At 37.6% G+C, this 21756-nt stretch overlaps 1 protein-coding gene across 2 annotated transcripts; it reads left to right on the top strand.

Annotated features, from left to right (window-relative positions):
• The first annotated feature begins 130 nt into the window (after positions 1-130).
• On the top strand, positions 131-21656 carry LOC139950750 (forkhead-associated domain-containing protein 1-like). 2 transcript variants are annotated; one of them, XM_071949544.1, is made up of 26 exons: positions 131-510; positions 1037-1243; positions 1691-2048; positions 2409-2527; positions 2653-2904; positions 3677-3949; positions 5133-5213; positions 6932-7036; positions 8004-8111; positions 8542-8787; positions 9133-9331; positions 9543-9731; positions 10683-10810; positions 11422-11511; positions 12277-12514; positions 12949-13087; positions 13208-13474; positions 14037-14169; positions 14657-14795; positions 15372-15601; positions 16051-16323; positions 16762-16875; positions 17308-17394; positions 18734-18805; positions 19292-19360; positions 19564-21656. In XM_071949544.1, the coding sequence occupies exons 1-26, from the start codon at positions 415-417 to the stop codon at positions 19573-19575; spliced, it is 4224 nt and encodes a 1407-aa protein (XP_071805645.1). In that variant the 5' UTR covers positions 131-414; the 3' UTR covers positions 19576-21656. The 2 variants fall into 2 exon arrangements, with proteins under 2 accessions (XP_071805645.1, XP_071805646.1); XM_071949545.1 differs by lacking the exon at positions 5133-5213 and adding an exon at positions 4994-5071.
• Positions 21657-21756: the final 100 nt, after the last annotated feature.

Here is a 21756-nt window from a genome sequence, read left to right as displayed (position 1 = left end):
TTTAAAAAAAAAAATTAAATGTTTATTTTCCCTTAACGGATTCAGCAACAGAGGGCGCTGTGTTGTTTACCGTCGTTATCTCGTTCCTTGGAAACCACGCGCAAGCGCACTTTCCTGCTGAATAAAATACCAATCAATTGTCTTTGAAAACAGGTGAATGCGGCCACCGGTTCCTTCTTTCGTACATAAATTAACAGTTTTACTGTACTCTAGACAAGATGGAATTTGTGCCAAAATGCAGTGTTATATTGAACGAATTCCAGCTGACTTTTGTGCAGGGAAACTGTTGGTAATGCACAGGTTTTTGTTGCCGAAATTGTGAACTAAATTTTCTACGGCTTGTGTGTGTGTGGTCTGTGTGCAAAACAGCACCTGGCAGGATTTGTGCAGTCGGTTGGAAGAAAGAACAACAAAATGGTGAAAGGATTTTTCAAGAGTGTTGAAGGAGTGCTACAGCTTTCTCCTGGGGTGACAGTTATAGGCAGGGAGAATTGTGATATCAATATAGAGGTAATTTTCTTTACAAATTTTAAATAAATGTACCCGTGTCTAATCAATAGTTTATTTATGACAAGTATATGTGACAAGGAATGTTTGTGATGGCACCGACTATAGTCGCTATGTTCAGATGAAGATTTTTTGCACAACATCCAAGACATTGTGTTCACCACATTTATGGGCCCCATTTTTGTCCCGCTGGGTGTTTTTTTTAAAGAAAGTATGCGTGGTATTTTTAAAACTAAAATAAAATTTAAAAATAAATAGCAATTTTATGGTTCGTCATCTTAAAACCAAATTGTTCTGTAATTGTTATAAAAAACATTCATCCTGTTTTGTAAATTTCGTCAGAAAGGTAATTTTTGTTACCAAACAATCCAGTGGATCCCAACTCGAATAAATTAGAATCATAAAACTTCAAAACTTATAAGTGTAATGCTAAATCAATATTGATACAAATTGTGTGATAGGCCTATATAACATCAATAAATGTATGAGCATATTTAATAATGGTGCATACCATAATTTTCCCCTATAGTCTTCAACAGTGGAGCTTCAGCATGCCGTTATTGAGTATAGTGACAGTGAATATTGCTTCGTTCTACAAGATCTCAATACCGCTCATGGAACATATGTTAACGACTGTCGTGTGCAGAATGCTGCAGTCCGGTTAGCCCCCGGTGATATCATACGATTTGGATACTCAGGAATTCCAATGGAACTGGATGTTGAAGATGCTCCAATGGTAAGAAATGGACAAATAAACCTCGAGACACAAAGTGAACACTTAGATCTGTTGCAAAATAATTGGGCAAAATGGCTTTCTCCCTTCAATAGTGGTCCGCTGGCCACATGGTAGTCGGTTCAAACTTTGGTAATGATACAGAAAACAAATTTGGTTAATTATGTGAAAGGCGTCTTGTTATAAAGATGGTATTTGGCAACCTTTTTTTCTTGACTAGCCTGCCAGACTAGATATTAATAGTTTGCTGTACGTTTGACTAGCAAGCACAATTAACATAGCCTGTTACAGTAAGTTTTAATACAGGAGGCAGGGTTGCCCCCTCACTCAAAGTTTGTTTAATTATGACTGGAGTTTCTGTACTTAGGTGAATTTTCAGTCCTTATGGGTAAAAAAGGGACAAATGGGGTTATGTTATAATAATCGTTAATATTTTTCTCTTTTTGTCAGGTATCATACCCTCCTGTTCAGCAGCGACCGGCATGGGGCACACCCCTCAGAGTAATCAACGACCACGTTCCCATCACTGGCCCCACGCAACAACAACAACTCCCCCACCTTGCCAATAACACTGACTCCGCCTACCCTGCCGGTCTCAGCCAATCACAGCTGCCTATGATATCCACGGCCCCGCCCTCCACCAATCAACCCTCAACGTGGACCTCAACTGTCCAACCAACAGCAACTGTAGTTATTCCGAGACCTCCAAGGCCAAGGCCCTCTAGTGCCGGGAATCGGAGAGGAAGTGGGGGAAATGCAATGGTCAGTAACAACAGTCCGTCAGGTAGCCCAGGACCACCAAGGAGAGGTTTGTATAAATGGACTGTCACTGAATCCCAAGTTAAACAAATAAATGTTGGTTTATTGGTTTATTAAAAAACAGAGGCTGAATTAAATTTGTATTACAACGTTAGAATAAATATTGTTAAAAATAAAAATTAAAGCCACAAAAGCACCGAAAGATCCTACTTCAAATAACACGCCAAGAAACAATAATAACAAAAGTTATTATTATATATAAAATAAAAAAACATAAAAAATAGAAAACACAGAACAAATGAACAAACCACTGAGACTCGACTGTTATAATAATTGATATTTGACTATTATACTTATATAATTGTCCCCAAAAAATTTGACTTTTACACTTTTCCTTTTTCTGATGTAGTAACAACTGGGTGGGTCAGTTCAGCAGGAGCGAGGACTGTCGTCACATCCCAGCAGGTGGCTGGTAGTCCTGGTACTCGTGCCTCACCGGTCAACGAGATGATTGCTCTTCAAGAAAAAGTAAGGAGACAAAACAAAATTCAAATATTTGCCTTCAACAGTTAATGCTTTAAGACTGTGTACTCACCAAACGTGCAACTTTCCCCAATATTCATAAATTTTCAATTCAATTTTTTTTTCTTCAGGAGCAGCGTTTGTTGCGCATGGGAGACGAGATCAATCGCCTCGCCGTCTTCGAGTCGGAATCCCAGCGGAAAGACGGTGTGATCGCCCAGCTTCGAGACGAGATGGAGGCGATGACCTCCGACCTCAGCAGGTCGGTCAAACCAACCGCTGGGGGTGACGCAAGTCACTCTCTCGCCCTGCACACGAGGGTGAAAGAACTGGAGGGAGATATTCACGTGAAGCAGCTTGAGATCAATGCACTGAAAGACCAGGTTAGTAAAGTTTGGACTAGCCTTAAGTTTTTAATGACTCCTTAAGAGTCTAGGACTAGTCCTAATTCCTTAAGAGTCTAGGACTAGTCCTAAGTTAGGATTATCTTTGTGAAATCGACCCCTGGAGTAGAATTCGCAAAGAGTTAAGACTAGTTTAATTATCTTGGAGTTAGGATGAGTTACCATTACCTGACTAAGGACTAGCCTTAAGTTTTTAATAACGCGAGTTCAAGGACTAGTCCTAAGGTCTGACTACCTTTGTGAAATCAACCCATAATGTTTGAAGTGCTTTGAGACACTTCAGGTGTGTAAAAGAATGACATAAAAAAAAATTACAATGATTATTATTAAAGTTATGTCAATAGTTTAAGTCTTTGCTGTTTCAGAACACTTTAGGAGCAGTAAACAAAACTTCTGACTAGCACCCCTGAGCGAAGGTTTTGATAAAATAGGGAGACCACCAAATACGGGGTTAGATAGCTCAGTTGGTAGAGAACAAGCACTTTTATCCGAAGGTTTTTGGTTCAAATCCTGCTCAAGTAAGCTTTTCTTTGTTCAATCCCAAATCATTTAAAACTTACGCAGTCATTTTTCCATTTGGTTTATAATTTGACATTGTTAAGTTTATGTTCATGCAAATATGCAATTATTATATTTGTTTGTTACCGATTAATTGCTTTGTTGGATTGGTCTATGGAATTTTCAATTTGGGCTGATTTTTTTCATATCTGGTGTATTTATTTTACTTTTGGATGATTATTTTGTCTTACAGATGACAAAAATGCGACCAGAAAGTTCAGATCCGATGGACAACATAGCAAACTTACGCAGCGTCATCGTCCAGAAAGATCGAGATCTCACCTCTCTGAAACAAGACTTGGACCGGTCCAAGAAAGAGAAAGCCACAGCCAACAGTCTAGTCACCACACTACAGAGGGACATGTCGAATCGGGACAATACCATTTGTAGGATGAGGGGTGAATCAGAGATTGTCAAGAGAGAGTTGAGAGAGAAGGAGGTCTCATTATCAGCAATGACAGCTAAGGTAAACATAATTTTAAGAATTGATGGTTTACAAAACCACAAAATGCTTTGAAAATGAAATAGTATTCAACCATTTCGGACTGTCTGACTGTGTTTAAACAAAGTACTTCATTTATTGGATCTGACAAATTGTGACATCGCAGCTTTACAAAGTATACATTTGGTGTTTGGAGCCATGAGATAGTTTAAGTCCTACATAAATGTAGATTTACAATCAAATTAACCTGTGAAAATTTCATTTAAACAGGTGGTCGTGTTTTTGAGATATTGCCGAAAATCTAGAGCGGTTTTGTCCATGCAGGATGAATAATCCATAATTGGAATACAAAATCTGAGAAACGTTTCTAAGATTGAAATTTGTTTGAATCCCCGGCCCTCTTTTGAACCACATTCCTTTGAAGGAAATCGTTCCTCAACAGCTCCAGTGCTTCTTCTATACCATCCGCCCAGGTATTAGTTAATAAGCAGGACAGTTCTTTTCAGAACTGAAAGTCGCCCAAACACCTGAACTATCTACTCCGCGGTAGTAGAATAAAGCAAGACAGTTCTCTGAGAACAAACTTTATCTGGCAAGTAGATACACACATAGTGCTACCACAAACCAAACTAATATATTGATACCTCATCATGCAATGCCTGAAATCATATATAACATTTTATAGTCAACAATTCTTTTTTTTGCACAAGATGGTCATTTTTTGTTTCTCTTGCTCTCTCTCTATCGAAAAGAGGGTTTGAATATTTTTTATCATCATCCCATTGCACTATTTCATTGAAAAATCAATGCATTTTCATTTGAAGTTTTAGCAATTCCATATACATTTTATCTTTGTTGAAATTAACACAATAAGGTTTGGGTAAATTTGTCTGTATATATGTACGCCCAAGCCAAATAGTACACTCCTATCATGCCGCCATACCTCAAAAAGGCAAATTCATTTATATTTCTAACTCTTGCTTGTTCATTTATATTTTCTACTCTTTCATGTTCATTCATCTTCGTTTTTAAATTAATGCATATATTCATCGCCATTCCCATTGCCAGTTTTCAAGGTTCAGAGAGAACAAAAAACACGACGAGGAAATGGCCAGTCGCAACAAGGAATTATTGAGCCTCAAAAATGTAAGTTGACCAAAGTGTGCTGCACCCACCACTTAACACAGCTTGTTTTCTTGTTTACTAGTTGATGGAATCGGAGGTAAATAATAAACAACAACAAGAAGAAGCTGTCCGAAAGGGCCGTGAGGTTAAACAAAATTTGGATGTAAGTTACAGTATCTGGGTTTCAACGCGGTTGGTAGCTGCTTGGCTTTTTTTAACCGATGATTCGCGGTCTTGCTGTATGCTTTAAAGGCAGTGGACACTGTTGGTAATTGTCAACGCCTAGCCTTCACAGTTGGTGTATCTCAACATATGCACAAAATGACAAACCTGTAAAAAGTTGAGCTCAATTGGTCATCGAACTTGCGATAGTAATGAAAGAAAAAACACCCTTGTCACACGAACTTGTGTGCGTTTAGATGGTTGATTTCGAGACCTCAAGTTCTAAATCTGAGGTCTCAAAATCAAATTTGCGGAAAATAACTTCTTTCTCGAAAACTATGTCACTTCAGAGGGAGCCGTTTCTCACAATGTTTTATACCATCAACCTCTCCCCATTTCTCGTCACCAAGAAAGGTTTTATGCTATTAATTATTTTGAGTAATTACCAATAGTGTCCACTGCCTTTAATCATCATAGGTGGCCATTACATCAACTTGCTTTCAAAGCTTGCAATACAAAATTCAAACTTTGGATATCAAAATTTTATTAATCAAAGCTCAGGTAAACGCCAAGTTTTCGAACCTTTGCAATACATATTCAAGCTTTTGCTTATTGGTCATGAACTTTAAGATACGCCATTGAGAAAATGATTTCATTTAACCTCGCAATTAAAATATTATTTCATGCTTCCAATTAATTTTGACTAATCGCTGTAGCTGACCATGTGCACTAACTCGCTTTGCATTTCTGCATGCTTTGAGGAAACTGCTCTCTTCAAGTATAGATGGATTGCACATGGTGTCGTGTCATCAACCACCATATTTGATGATAAACCAATTGATAAGTGTACGCGCTGCACACAACTCTCGGCCAATGATCACCTTTCACGCATGCACATTTCATCAAAGATGGTGGTCAGTGATGTAATGTGCAATCAATCCATTGCTGAGTTTTATGTTAAGTAGGATTTGAAACTCTGCATGGTGGGAAAACGATATAGAAAGGTTTGCAGTAACACCATGTAATGACTATCTCTAATGAGTTGGGGTGGTTCTGAAAAGAACCGTTGGTTTCAACTTTTTTTTTTTTTTTTTCTCTCCTGAAGGCGATCAGACCATACTGATCGAAACGTCAAGTTGAAACCATTGGTTCTTTTTAGAACCACCCCAACTCATTAGAGATAGTCAATCATTAAATGGTGTTACCGCAAACCTTTCTATAGAGTTTTATGTTGTTTCAGGATGATGCCATCCTCAAATTTATATGTTACCTTACTTACAGTCATCTCTTCCTACCCTAACCCCGCTTATTGGCTTGCTCATAAAAATGTAAGCTTGTACCTTCCTGATGGGCCTAATTTCATAAAGCCTGTAAGCACAACGACTTGCTAATCACAGAACAAACTTGCTTAGAAGAAACAGATAATTAACCAGCCAACATTCCCTAACTTAACATTGTTGCGACTGGTGGCAACTCATTTTTTTTGCGTAGCAATATCTACTGGTGTTTTTACTCTCAAAACTTGTTGACCAAAGGTGGTATTAACATTGGGTTGGAACAGTATCACAGCCTGGATAATGCTCCTTTCAAATGAATAAAAAGAATTGAAATGACCTAGTTCAACTAACAACTCATTTTGCTCGATCACATCACTTTTCAACAAGTTTCTTGTTTGGCATTTAATTTGACTGTATTTTTGTGCTTTTGTTTCGTTAATAGAAACTACGGGCCTCTGAGACCAAGGTGGGTGAGCTGACTCATGAGATTGCAGCTCACAAAGAGGACATCCAGAAGATGAAGAAACACATCCTTGAAGAAAAAGAGGTCATTGTTTTTTTTAAATCGCAAGTTTATTGAAAAAGATGTGTACATCATTCTGCTACCATTAATCATTGGTGGATGTTTTGTGCAATAAATTAAATGAATGCTTATAATTTTCTTGAATGTATCGAAATAGCTTAAATTCAAATCTAACTTGTCGACCCAAACCAACAATTTTAGGGAACGTATACCTTTGGTTTTCAAAAATGGAGATAGCCTATACAATAAAACTAACCATTGACAGTTTCATTTCAAATGATTGCGGCATTGTTGAGATATCGCTGAAAATCCAGAGTGGATATATCCGCACAGGGAGAATAATCAGTTATTGAAATCCAAAATCTGAAAAATGCAACTGACAGAAATGTTTCTCATATTCAAAAGCTTTGGGGAAAAAAAACAAAAAAACATATTGTTCCTTAACGACATTACTTTAATTTTTAAATGTATTTTCAAAATTTGTGATACTGTCAAAAGCTGCTGTAGCCTACTTCTAACCAAGTAAATTTTTATTGGCGTAATTTAAAGACACTGGACACTATTGGTAATTGTCAAAGACTTGTCTTCACAGTTGGTGTATCTCAATATATGCATAAAACAACAAACCTGTGAAAATTTGAGCTCAATCGGTCGTCAAAGTTGCGAGACATTAATGAAAGCAAAAACACACTTGTTACATGAAGTTTTGTGTTTTCAGATGCTTGATTTTGAGACCTCAAACTCTAAATCTGAGGTCTTGAAATATAATTCGATGAAAATTACTTCTTTCTCGAAAACTACCCTACTTCAGAGGGAGCCGTTTCTTAAAATGTTTTATATTATCAACTGCTCCCTATTACTTGTTACTAAGTAAGGTTTTATGATAACAACCATTTAAGTAATTACCAATAGATTCCACTACCTTTAACAAGTGATTACCTGGCGTATTTCCCTTTAACTGTTTGAATTTGTTGGATTTGATCAATTCTAGACGGAGGAGAAGTATAAATCAGAGAGGGACCACGCCAAGACACAATTTCTTGACATGCAGAGGCTGGAGAAGACGGCCAAGGCTGATGTTGAGCAAATGCAGAAAAGGGTAAGAACAAAGATCAATATTTTTTACTTTTAAAATTGAAACAATCTTTCATTCTGTTTTAATGGTAGAAAGTTTCCTGAGGTGCTGTAGTTTTTGAGAAACGAGTTTAAACAATTTCACAAACATTAATTTAGCATCTTCAACTGATTTATGCGACTCTCCTTTCCACTTTTTTTTCTCATAAACTTGCTGACTTATACAGCTGAAACTTCTGGTGAATTACATGATATACATCTTCATTCACAGTGAGTAGGGATTCATGACATGGCCTTTAAAGCTTTAGAGACTAATTTCTTGATAAACACCTCCATACATAGATCATGTACACAATAGGTGGAGGCTTACACAGTCCATCGATTGTGAAACGATTGTAGATTCAGCCAGCACAAACATTTACTCTAGACATTTCCTCCCCTCCCTCTCCCCCCAGTTGGAGCGTTTCCGCACCCGCGTCATGCAGACAACATTTTCCACTCCCGGGTTCAAGATGCCGGACCAAGACGCCGATGTCAGCGACGACACCATCGTCGAGACGATGAAGAAAGTGATTGACGACAGGACAGATGTCAGGAATAAACTCCGGGATCTGAAAGAGATCAACAAGGGTCTGGAAGCTTATAAGAAAGATTCCAAGACCCACGGGAAGACGCTCAAGCAGCAGATGGTTTCGTTGGAGGTAATGAAATTTTTGCTTACCAGAACAAGGTTACTCGCCAAACTACAAAGTCACATGTACAATTTTGTGACTGGTATCCTGTTCATTTCTGCTTAGCAGAAAATTTGTACTCAATGTTTAAAGCAAAGGCCTGCTTTGATCATGGCGAAACACCCTCTTTGAACTTTTAATAGTGAAATCCGAAAACTGTGCGTTAGTAACATAATCTACCCAAATAGTAGATATACCCATGGTGTTACCGCAACTAAATGTACAAGTGAAATCAACTAAGCAGCTTAGTAAATTTTAGCAAGAACTGGGCAATAATTTGTTTATTGATGAGAACAACTCTGGTTTAATTTTTAGAAACGTCTCCAAGACGGGGGTAGGACTTGCACCCACCTCCGCAACGAGATCAAACTCCTATCATCAGTCACCGTGGACGAGAGCCTCCAAGGTGTTAAAGACACCGTTGCTATGATGCTGCAGGACGAGTTGTCATGGCAACAGGAGTATGAGAATGTATTGGAGAAGTGCGGCGTAGATGTCAACACTCCCGGACAGGGTAAAAACCTTTTCTTTTCTTTCTGAAAACTCACTTTTGTTGGGCCTAAATAATTATTATTTGTGTTAAAACTGTGTGCTCTTTACTTTCCTCTGTTTAAAACAACGTAACTTCCTAAAAAGATTCAGATTTTCTTCTGCATAATTTTTTAGTAGGAGATGCTCAAAAAATTGTATCACACAAACTTACGTCTTCTTTACGTTCCGTCTAGGTCTGGCTGCTTACATTAACAATCTGAAATCGGCAAAGGATGTTGCCCAGAAAGAGGCGGCGGAAGTCCAGTCAAAGTTTAACAAACTGGAGAAGACATTGAAGAGTGATACGAGCCAAGAAGTTGGACGTCTCAAGAACGAGTATGAAACTAAACTGGCTGATGAACTAGAGAAGACTCGACTTGAAGGTAAAAACAATTTTTCTCTTTGCTCTCGTTTTTCCCTCCCTCTTTTGTAAGGTCCCCCACAGCCTTTAAAAATAATATTTTACCCCTCTTTACATCCTCCATCTTATTGGCATTACGGGAAAGCTCCTTAAAAGAGTTTCTGAGTTTCTCTTCTTACCTGGGTTGCTGCATCTCTTGAAAAGTTAAAAGGACTCTAAAAAAACAAATTGTTTTCTGTTTGCTCACAGTGCTTTGAATCCTATAATCCTATAAATCGTTTAAATGCCTGTCATTATGATTATAGAATGCGTTGAGCAATTTTTTTATTTTTGCAGTCCCCATTCCACTGGCTTTCTATACATGATCGTGTTCTTTTCAAGCTGCTTCTTTATGTCTATAAATGCTCGAAGGGTCTTGCTCCAAATTATCTTTCTGATCTATGGTCTTCTTATACACCTGGCAGAGAAGGTCTCCACTCCTCCTCTGATAAATCCCTTCTCTGTGATCACAGGCCTTCTCGATCTTCCAGCTCCAAGTCTTTTTCTGTAGCTGGGCCGAAGGAATGGAATAGATTACCTAAACTGATCAGGGAATCATCTTCTACTGCCATTTTCAAAACACACCTCAAAACCTACTTTTTCAGTCAGCCTCGTCATTAATCCTTTGCTGTTTTGTTCATCTTTCTTTCTTTGCTTTGTTCTTGTTTTATTCATTGTTCGGCGCTTTGATCTGTGTTAAAGGCGCGCTAAATACCTATATTATTATTATTATTATTCCTGAACAACTTAATTGCTTCCCCTTCGCCCAGGGGTATATTGAGTACTTGCAAGGTTAGATGTTATTGATGTGATGTGAATGAACAGCGAACCGTGCTTCCATTCAGCTGCCGGTGCTGTACACTCCACAGGAGATGAGGATGTTTTCCAAGCGTCGGAAAGGCTAATTATTATTATCTTATAACTTTCGTTCCAGCCGATAAGAAGCTCCAGACGACGCTCGATGAGGTACGCCAAGAGGAGCTGGTCAAAAGAGAGAACGCTCTGAAGACGCAGACGGAGAGAGTGAAACAACAGGAAGCCGTGATTCAAGAGCTCAGACAGGTACAGAATGAGTTCCGATCCGACTTCCCGTCGAGGGCAAGTTTGGTAGAGCTACTTGGCTCTCTAGTGTCCACACAACTGCCTGTATCAAAATGCCCGTTGACCTTCCACTTTTTCCAAAAAAGACCAAAGTAAAAAAAGCTCTTGTGCTTAACTCATATGGGAAAAAGAAAAACCAGATTTCAGAAAAAGGAAAAACTAGATTTCACTGAGTGATTATGCCAGTGTACAAACAAAATGCATCCCACCCGAGTAATATGCCTGTGATATTTTTTTACAGGACTCGAGGGGAAGTATTGAGTACTGTATACATGCAGTGCTAATACACATCGGTGTATGGGTAAAAACAAAATTAATATTCTTTACCCCCGATGCAAATTTAACATCTATTATATAAAATGCATTCTATTTATCGTGAATGCATGGAAAAGAGCCCAGTATCCCTATGAGAAAGGTTTCGCTGTAGTGTTTCTGCTGTCTGATATGTATATTATATGCCATTGGTTTTTAATGCCAATTATGTTTTCTGCAACGTGCTGATACAGAAACAGAAACAAAGACCCAAATTAGTAAGTATTTCTTTGTATTTCGCTATTTTAAATTTTATTTAGGCGATGACGGAGAAAAACTCAACAGAAGGAAAGCTGGAATCTCTTGAAAGGCAATATGAGGAGAGATTACGGGAGTCTGCAGCAGCTGAGGTAAGTTAAGACGGAGCAGAAAACAGGATCGGGGAATGTTGGGTTCTAAAATACCCATTGCGTAACTATAACTCATGGAGCAGATTTGCAGAAAGCCTGTGAAAATTATGGTGCAAATTGTGGTCATGTTTGTACTATTGAAAGCAGCTGACATGCATTAAAGTAAACAAATATGAAAATTTTGCCTCATTTGTTCATCGGAGTTGCTAGAAAATAGTGACAAGGAAAAGCACCATTGTGTAGATTCCTCAAAAAAGTCTTCAGGCCTGAAGTCTTTCTCGGATTCTAATGTGAGAAATTACCTCTTTCTCATAAACTACGTTTCTTCAGAAGGAGCTGTTTCTCGCAATGTTTTGTACTAGCTAACTACTGTTGGTAATTACTCAAAATAATTATTAGCATAGAACCTTACTTGGTAACGAGTAATGGGGAGAGGTTGATAGAATAAACATTGTGAGTAACAGCTCCCTCTGAAGTGACATAGTTTTCGAGAAAGAAGTAATTTTTCACGAATTTGATTTTGAGACCTCAAAATTGGCTTGTCAGGTCTCGAAATCAAGCATCTGGAAGCACACAATTTTGTGTTACAAAGGTGATTTTTCTTTCATTGTTATCTCACAACTTGGATGACCAATTGAGCTCAAACTTTCACAGGTCTGTTATTATATGGATATGTTGAGATACAGTAAGTGAGAAGACTGGTCTTTGTCAATTACCAATAGTGTCCAGTGTCTTTAAAACTACTCTCGTTTATAACTCTGACAGAAGAAGCTGAGTGACGAGTTGACCTCATTTCATGAGAAGTATCAATCGGAGGTGAGCGTCTTACAAGACAAGATGGCCACAATGGAGAGACAACACTTGACGGAGACGGCAGCGTTCAGAGAGCAGATTAAACAACATTCTCTGACCATCGTGGCCTTGGAAGATAAGATCATCAAATCCGGGAAAGACTTGGCCAAGGGTCAGGCCAAGGTGGTTGAACTACAACAGAAACTCTCAGGTAAGATGAGAATTCTAGACCTCTTGATGTAAACTAAAAGTAAAGTTTGTAACGAGCCAAAATGGCTCGTCAGGCCGGTGTTTTTATTCGGTTTCAACAGCATTCTGAATATTTGTACCCCCTGGACCCCTATTGTACTCCTAGGTGGAGAGAAGCAATTATGATAAAGGGGTATAAATGGGTACCTGCAAGAAACAGTTTTATATTGTGTATGGAAAAATCCACTGGAGAGCCCTGGCAGGTCAGGGCTGTATACTCCCAAGGGAGCTGAGAAAGAGTAAAGGGATGTTGTTAGCCCAATTACCAGGGCACTAAGTAAGGCGCATTGATGCGGTTAATGTAAAATGCGCTATATAAAAACTACTTCTTGTCTTATTATTATAGCCTAGTTATTATAATTTGATTGACTTTTCAAGTTCTTGTTTCCCTTTCAGAGCAAACCAAGAGGTCTCAGGAGACGTTGTTGAAGTTCCAGCAGCAAGCTAGCAAGCCACAACTACCTCCTAAACCAGTCATAGTCCAGCAACCGGCCGCAGATGTCAAAGGCATGGAACAGCTCATCGTCCTGCTCAAGTAAGCTCAACCTTTAAACTCTGTTTTTAAACTTGTATACACCAATATAACTTGCAACCACAACATCACAGTAAATCTACAAATATGCTTAATCTTTTCGTCCTTTCCCACAAATTTTAGGCGGGAAAACTCTGATATAAAGAAGGAGGTCCAAAACCAACAGGATATTATCCTCGGCCTCCGGCGGGACCTGGCAGGTGCGTCTGCGCGCCTCTCCGATATGACCGGTGAGCTGAACGAGCGACAGAAAGAGGAACTCGAAAACAACCGAGTGTTGATACGAGACCAAGATGCCGAGCTGACCACTCAGAGGCAGCAGCTCGTCAAACTCTCAGAACTAGTTGACAAGAAGACGAGCGAGATAGAGAGGTTAATCAAAGATCTCGGGTAAGAATAAACTTTTTCTGAGACATTTTTCTTAAATATTATATTATATTTATTGGTTTATTTCATAAAAACAACTAGTGAAATGAATGTAGAATATGGCACAATTAGGTACAAATTCTTTACAGGTAGTTTTTAAGGTTAAACACACGATTGGTTGTTAGTTTTGCATCGGGGTTAAAAAATGTTATTTGTTTTTTTCCTTAGACCGTTCTGTGTTGATTACTGTATACTTTTTACTTTTCCCCAAGTTCTGTGAAAACAAATCCACAGGCAAATTGGGATATGAACCCACAACCATTGCGTTGCAACAGCAGATGTCTTACCACTAGACCTCTTAGCTAGCATGTGTGCTAGAGGCAGTTCGAACCTTATGTTTTAGCAGCGGAGACATTTTTGTTGAAAGGTGTCCAAACACAAACAAGAGTTTTTTTACAGCTGATCTTTTAACCGGTTAAACGTGACCCTTAATCTGTTTTCATCAACACACTAGAAATACTTTTGTTTTTATTCATGACAATTCAAAGAAGATCTTGCATCGTGTTCCTTTTTCTGATTTCAACAGTGGTCAGAAGGAGTTGGTTTCCAAACACAAGCAAGAATCGTTGATGCGAGGGGATGAGTTGGCAAAGATTCAGGGGCAGCTTAATCATGAGCAAGAGAACAGCAAACGAGCCCTGGAGCAGGTCCAACAAGAAGTAAGTTAGGACTCACAGCTCCATGATTTCCAGTTCTGAAGATTGTTAGGGTTCCAGTAAAAACATTTTTGTTAACTTTTCTGAACTTGGGCATTAATCTTAGGACTAAGGACGAGTTAAGTTCTCTATCCAAAGACGTTAGGACGCATTGAACCCATCCTAAGTTAGGTTGACTTACTTGTCCTAACTCGAGATTCGTGAAATCAGCGGCAGGACATCTTTGAAAATTGTCAAAGACCAGTATTCCCACTTGGTGTATCCCAATAGATGCATAAAATATTTAACAAACCTGTGAAAATTTGGACTCAATTGGTCATAGTATCCGCAAGAGAATAATGAAAGCAAAACACCTTTGTTGCACAAACGCGTGCTTTCAGATGCTTCACAAAAGACTGATTGTTAATAATCCACATTGAGAAGCCAACTTGGTTCGACCAAGTGCATATAACTCTCATAAATTTATCATGGTTTATCTTTGATGTTTCAGGGAATGATCACCAGCGAGATGTCGGCTTTTGGAGCTCAGTGTCGCGGGGAGAGACACTCTCAAGTCATCGCGAGACAACGCGAAGCCCTCGCTGAGTTGAGGTCACGTATCAAAGGAATGGAATCAAATAGACCTCCATGTACGTATACATCTTTCTCCTTCATGCTAAAATTTACTCTGTTTCTAGAGCTGCTGAAGTACAGAAAGAAGCATAACACAACAAATGGAATCCCACCAGACTATTAATATGCCTGTGATTTTTTTCACAGAGCTCGGGAAAATACTGAGTATATAGTGCTATTACGCACATCAGTGTTTATTGGTAAAAAACAAAAATAATACAACAAAATTATGCTTGCTATTCTAGGGTTAAGTAGGATTTTGAAGCTGTTCAAGGCGGGAAGACGATCACAGCATAGGCCTTCTGATCAAAACGTTAAGTTGTCAAATAATAACCAGTTCTTTTCAGAACCACCACAGATTTAAACAAGGTGCTACCTGATCATGTTCAGGTTACCAGCTAAGTTAAACACCATATCACATGTGCCCTATGTGGCTGGTAACCTGCCCTTTTTTGCCTCACAAGAAATTTCTCATCAGCATTTGCTGCTTATTTAAGCATAAATCTCAGAGTGAAAACCCCCCCCCAAAATAAATTTTCCCCGATACAATTATCACCAAAGATTAAACTATTTTGACGATTTGCTCTCCTTAGTACCCACCCAAGACCAAGCTCTTCAGCAGGTGATCCTCCTCAAGAAGGAACTAGCCGAGATGCGAGCCAAGCAGGCCCAGATCATCGACCAAGGAGCCAACCCCGAGGCCCTGCTTGACCGAGAGGTCGCCAAGGCTCGCGGGCAAATCTCAACGGCGTCGTCCGACGCTGCGATCGAGCGCAGTGCTCGGGTAGAAATGCAGCATAGCCTGGAAATCAGCGAACAGTCGGTGAGAATTTCAAATTATCATTTTGTGATTTCTTTACCTTGTTAAGTTATATCAACACTCTTCTACCAGACGTTGTAAACTTATCAGCAAGTTGATATTTCTTGTAAAGTGATTACTCTTATCGTTCACAGTATGCCTCAAGAAGGGAACATACAAACCGTCACACAGAAGTGCAAAGCCTGTGGACACGTTTTTTGTTTAATTATTATGTCACCATATATATCCTTGAAATATTTTGGTCCCTTCAAATATAATTTCTAACCCTTGAAATTATTATTTTGCTCAAAGATTTGGAGGGAAACCTTTTTTTTTTTTATTGCGAACGATTTTATTTTTGGAGGGCACGATAAACAGGAAACTCTTCTACACATTTTATAATACTGCTCTTTTGATTTTTGATTTGGCACTATTGCTTTTTTACAATCAATACCAATTTCATTTGTCCTCAGTATCTCAAGCTAGCCAAGTCAGTTGCCAATCTGCTGAGTCTCGGTGAGGTCGCAGGTCAAGAGTCAATGGGTCACCTACCAAGAGACGAGCGAGAGAAACTCGACGGTGAGCGCGCCAACACCAACGAGTTGATAGCGAGTCGTCTGCGCACACTGAACCAGAGGCTGGATAGGAAAGACGAGCTTCTCAAGGATTACGAGAAGGATTTAGAGAAGCTGCGATTGGCCGAGAGGCTGGCCAATGAGAAAGCTACGCAGGTGGAGACTCTCGCTGTAAGTGACTACAATTATAGTTTACTGGTTGTTTTTGATAATCCTTAAATGGACAGGATAATTTCCTGTTTCAGCGCCAGGAGAATAATAATAAGTGTAGATTCCTGGTAAAAACATTACTTGTGTTAAGGACCTCTTGTTTTTTATTGACCTTTAGAATGTATATTTATTCTTTTGTTTTCCCTATTAATTACTTTCTTCCAGCTTATCTTTAAAAGTGCGATTGTCTTTTAGAAAGTTAAAAGTAATGATTCTTAATTGTTTTGTTTGTTGTCCGTCCATCTGTTTGAACACATCCCCTGTGGCTTGCCGTTGTGGTCATTTTACATTTTACATTTTGGACACCTTTGGTTCAAATCCGTTCGAGTCAAATTTTCATTGTCAATTTGTTATAAATTTATTTGTTGAATCTTATTGTCTGTTCTCCTTCCATCTTAGAATGATCTTCGTGGGCGATCCGAGGAGGCTCACTATTTACGCGAGACGTTGAAAAGAACCCGAGAAAGCTTAGACCAAGAGAGACGACTAAATAGAGCCATCAAAAGTAAAAAGGTTGGTTGCTTTTTCTGCTTCGTTCCGTCTCTTCCCAATGCGCCTTACTTTTGACTGCGCGAGGGCGCTCTAAACAGTGTTTTTTATCACTTCCGGAGGTATACGGGATTCACCCTGTGTAGGCGTTCAGTCACTTTTGTTGCGCGGTAGTTTCCATTTGCTTTAGAGGTGAATTATAATGACTCCTTTAAAAGTCTAATTGTTCGTGATGGATTAGATGTCTGTGGTGGAAATGTGTTCCAATCTTTAACAACTGTTTTGAGTATGAATGAATATACCCCGGAAGTGATTGAGAGCGCCCTCACGCGGGCAAAAATATGGCCCTTTATCAGATTTGTACTCCTGGCCCAGTGATTATAAGCAATGGGAGACATTGGATGGATTTATTGTTATTTATTTATTTATAATTTTTCGTGACTTTTCTGTTGACAGACATTCCATTTGGAGAATGATGATAAAAATAACAAGCAGACGTGGCCAAAGCATAACTGCTACGAGGATGAAATTACCAAAATTAAGGTAATTTTTTTCTTTTTCTTTTTGATAAAAGAGAAATCTTTGATGATTTATATTGCATTGAAAGGGAATCATTAAATTGTTGATTTTTTGACATTGGTTTCACGTTCTATTTCGTGTTGGTTCGTTCTATTTCGTGTTTGTATTATTAAGTCTTCTTTTTGCTCGTATAACTTGTACTTTTTTATTGTATATTTGTTTGTTTCTGTTAATAATGATTGTATTACAGGCATGGCATTCTTTCTATTTTAATCCGACCTCCTTGTTTTGATTTTTGCATTTGTTTTTTTTCCGCTCAGAAAAATTCTTAAAATTGTTATCCATTTTGTTTTTAGCTTGCAGATCTCTCTTTCATGTGCTCTTTATTACATTACCCATATACATGTACATGATTTGATTGGCTATGTATCTTATAATGTATGCTTTCCTTTAATTGAATTGTGCCAAATTGTGCACATTATGTGACTTTGAATTCTTGTTTTCTGTCCTTGTATATTGGTTTACAGCTTTTTTAAAAGTATTTAAAGTATTTTTAAGTATTTTTTAGTATAAACATTTAACAATTACCCAGTAACTTGCTAAATGTTGTATATTTTTTTTATATAGATTATTTGATTTGATTATAGGCCTATATAATGGGTCATTTATAGTTGGTAAATTGTTTATGATTTAGCTGACCATTGAACAAGCTTCAGGCCTAATATTATGTTTACAGAATGTGGGCAGGTGTTATATAGAAAGTTTGCACTTGAGAACAAAAGAGGTTTACATAATGTAGAGACTTGAAACACTATGTGGACTTAAATGTGTCCACACAGTGTGAAGACTTAAAGACACAGGACACTATTGGTAATTGTCAAAGACTAGGCTTTTCATGGTGTATCTCAACATATATGCATAAAATAACAAACCTGTGAAAATTTGAGCTCAATTGGTCAACGAAGTTGCGAGACAATAATGAAAGAAAAAACAACCTTGTCACACGAAGTTGTGTGCGTTTAGATGGTTGATTTCGAGACTTCAAATTCTAAATCTGAGGTCTCGAAATCAAATTCATGTATACATTACTTCTTTTGTTAAAATTATGTCACTTCAGAGGGAGTCGTTTCTCACAATGTTTTATACCATCAACCTCTCCCCCTTACTCGTTACAAAGTAAGGATCTATGCTGATAATTATTTTGAGTAATTACCAATAGTGTCTACTACCTTTAAGGTTTATATTCTTTTTAGTGTATTATTAGAGGAAATAAATTCATGAATAAATCTATAGGCCTAAAGAACATAATTATTTATTGATCATACACATGATTTTTAATGATTATTAACAAATAATTTTGCAGAAGGATGGAAAGAAAAAAGCGCAGAAAGACAAAATGCTGAGGAAGAGTTACGAATTGTCAAGCTTAAAAGCGGTAAGTTTAAAAAAAAATTTGTGTCATGTGGTTTTCTTATTTCTTAAGATTCTAACATTTCTTTCATCTTTCTCAAATAAAAAAAAAAAACGTTTTGATTGATAGAGATAAGATTAAAATCGTTTTTATTCTGATCCTTTTGTTCATTTGTGCACTTTGTTTATTTTACAATGTTTGAAGTTTTTTATTAAACAGGCTGTTTTTTCCATTATAAGTCATTTTCAGATAGTGACAAATTATTTGTCAAAAAGTCATAACTTTAGAAACAAAATTTACACAAATGGAGCTCGTTTTATGATGCTCTTTTCAGCCATGTATAAAACCCTGTGACTCAATTTCACAACTTTTCCAAAATGAAATGATATTTGTTTTCCATTGACAGTTTCAAGTTGAATATCTTCAGTGTATTCCACAGTTCTTTTTATGATGGGGTTGTTCTGTTTTAATTTAATTTTTAATTTTTGACCTACTTTGTATTCTCCGCAGGAACTGAGCGAAAAAGACCAGCAACTATGTGACACCACTGCTAAACTTATCAACCTAGAAAATGCTGTGGTAAGTTTATAATGACATAAAGTTGGGCAAGTCAGTAGTGAACACCTAAACTTCATACCAATTGTGTGCAGAGAACTAAGTGAACTTAGCCCAATGCTTATTTTACTTTTTAAAGAATTCGTTGTAAAATCTTGGAGCAATTATGATCATTTAAATTTTGTTGTGGGTAGTGTAATTGATACATGCTTTTTCTTCTTGTACAGGCAATAAGTTGAGCTTCATATTGGACTGGACCATTTTGATAGCAGGGGTGGTCAGGTTTCGCACTACAACTTTCGTACCTTCGAGTATTCATTCACGCTTGATTTTCTACATAGCTTGTAAATGTTTATCATTTTTATCTTCAGGACTTGAAAACCCAGAAGTATCTCCAAACATTTTCCAAAATTGTTTCGTCTGACTCGTTAGCTTCTTTTAAATGTTTTAATATTTGGGATTTAGATTTTATCCGACTGAGAAAATTTGTATTGCTATTGTTTGTAATTAGGAAAGAGTTTATTTTGTCTGAAAAATAGTCGAGTAACTATTTTGTAATTATGTAAAAATAGAATAAATTGATGTATAGTCAGAATTATGGTCTGCAAATGATTGTCTTAAGTTTGTAAGTGTACAAAAATATAGTATTTTCGTGATGTTATTATGTGAAAGAGTTTAATTCATTTTTCACCTTGATCTAGCCCGTGGTTTATAATAGAGAATACAAGTGAATATCATTATTACCGGCAGTGTAATATATTTACAATTCTTTCTCAAAATGTAAAAAAAAAACCTTGTTTCAAAATTTGTTTCAAAGTAATCTACGCAAACATTTTCAATAAAATTGACCCCCCACATGGAGTGCTATATACACGTAAGGTTAAAATTTTATAGAGCTGCTTTAAATATTGCTTTATTATTCTCTACCAAGCACAATTATGCAGGAATCGTGATATAAAAGCACTCAAAATATTGGCTTGAATAGGAAATCATTGTATTCGTTAATTTTGGAGAAACTGTCTTAAATAAGGCCTCAACAAATTTCGGGAAAGTTAAACGCAAACACAACGATCGTCTTATTGTCATAGAGGCTGATTGTAAATAATTTTCTAGGAAATGTTTTGTAAATGGAGTTCTAAAAAATTGATCATTAAAGACACTGGACACTATTGGTAATTGTCAAAGACTAGTCTTCACAGTTGGTGTATCTCAACATATGCATAAAATAACAAACGTGTGAAGATTTGAGCTCAGTTGGTCGTTGAAGTTGCTAGATAATAATGAAAGGAAAAACACCCTTGTCACACGAGGTTGTGTGCTTTTTTATGCTTGATTTCGAGATTTCGAAAATAACTTCTCTCTCGAAAACTTACGTCACTTCAGAGGGAGCCGTTTCTCACATGTTTTATACTATCAACCTCTCCCCATTTCTCGTTACCAAGTAATGTTTTATGCTAATAATTATTTGGGTAGTTACCAATAGTGTCCAGCTGCATACCGCCATAAAAACATTCAATGTACATGTAAATCTGCTTTTCTTTTTAGAGAGAGAGAGAAAACAAATTGTAAGCCTATTTTGTCTCTGTCTTTTGGAAATTTTAGAACTATTCAATGAGTTTTGTGCAATTCTCACTATGAGCAAGTGCCTTCTAAAAGTGTTTGTTGTATACGGGCCGTTATCACAGTGCGATCACTTGTGTTGATTCAATCTAATTTGAACATTAGGAACCAGACTATAATGGTAACTGGATATTCTCCTCTGATCGGGCTCTGTCTATGCCGTGTCCATTGCTTTGAAACTGTGGCCGTCTGAGCCATAGCAAAGTCAAAGTTAACCCTCGTGTAGTCTCTTAAAAGAAATGTTCAAGGGGACAACAAATTGGTCGCACTGTATTTATTTTGGTCCGGTTTTGTTGAAGAAAATAAAGGTAGCGCTGTGGCGGCCAAATTAAACCATTTTGTGTACTGCTGTTTCATTAAATTCCGTAAGCTAGAAAATTGGAACATCGGTATCCTTTTAAAACAGCCGTCGAGAGGTTCCACGTGTTTCTCAATAACAAACAAATGGAGAAAGAAAAGCTAGGTTATTGTTTTACAGCGAGTTTTCCGCTTTGATTGATTTCGCCTGGTATCTGGCTGTCGTAGTTTTGCATGTACATGTACATGCCTTTTGGTAGCAACTGTAATAGCGGCCTCCGGATACTGCTACAAATGCATAGAAGTGAAAGGCACTCTTTGAAGAGCCATAATGAGGGACAACTCTTTTTCGAGTAGTCTTCCACTCTTTTAGATTTTTGAAGAACCCCCTCTAAAAGAGTGAATAAACCACCACTCTTTTTAAAGAGCCATTTGAGGGACAACTCGAAATGCAAATAATTTATTTTAAAGTGGTGCTTTTCACTCTTATATTTAGAGTATAA

This window comes from Asterias amurensis, chromosome 18 (genome assembly GCF_032118995.1).
Source record: "Asterias amurensis chromosome 18, ASM3211899v1".
Taxonomy (NCBI): domain Eukaryota; kingdom Metazoa; phylum Echinodermata; class Asteroidea; order Forcipulatida; family Asteriidae; genus Asterias; species Asterias amurensis.
This window is presented reverse-complemented; position numbering and strand designations above follow the sequence as displayed.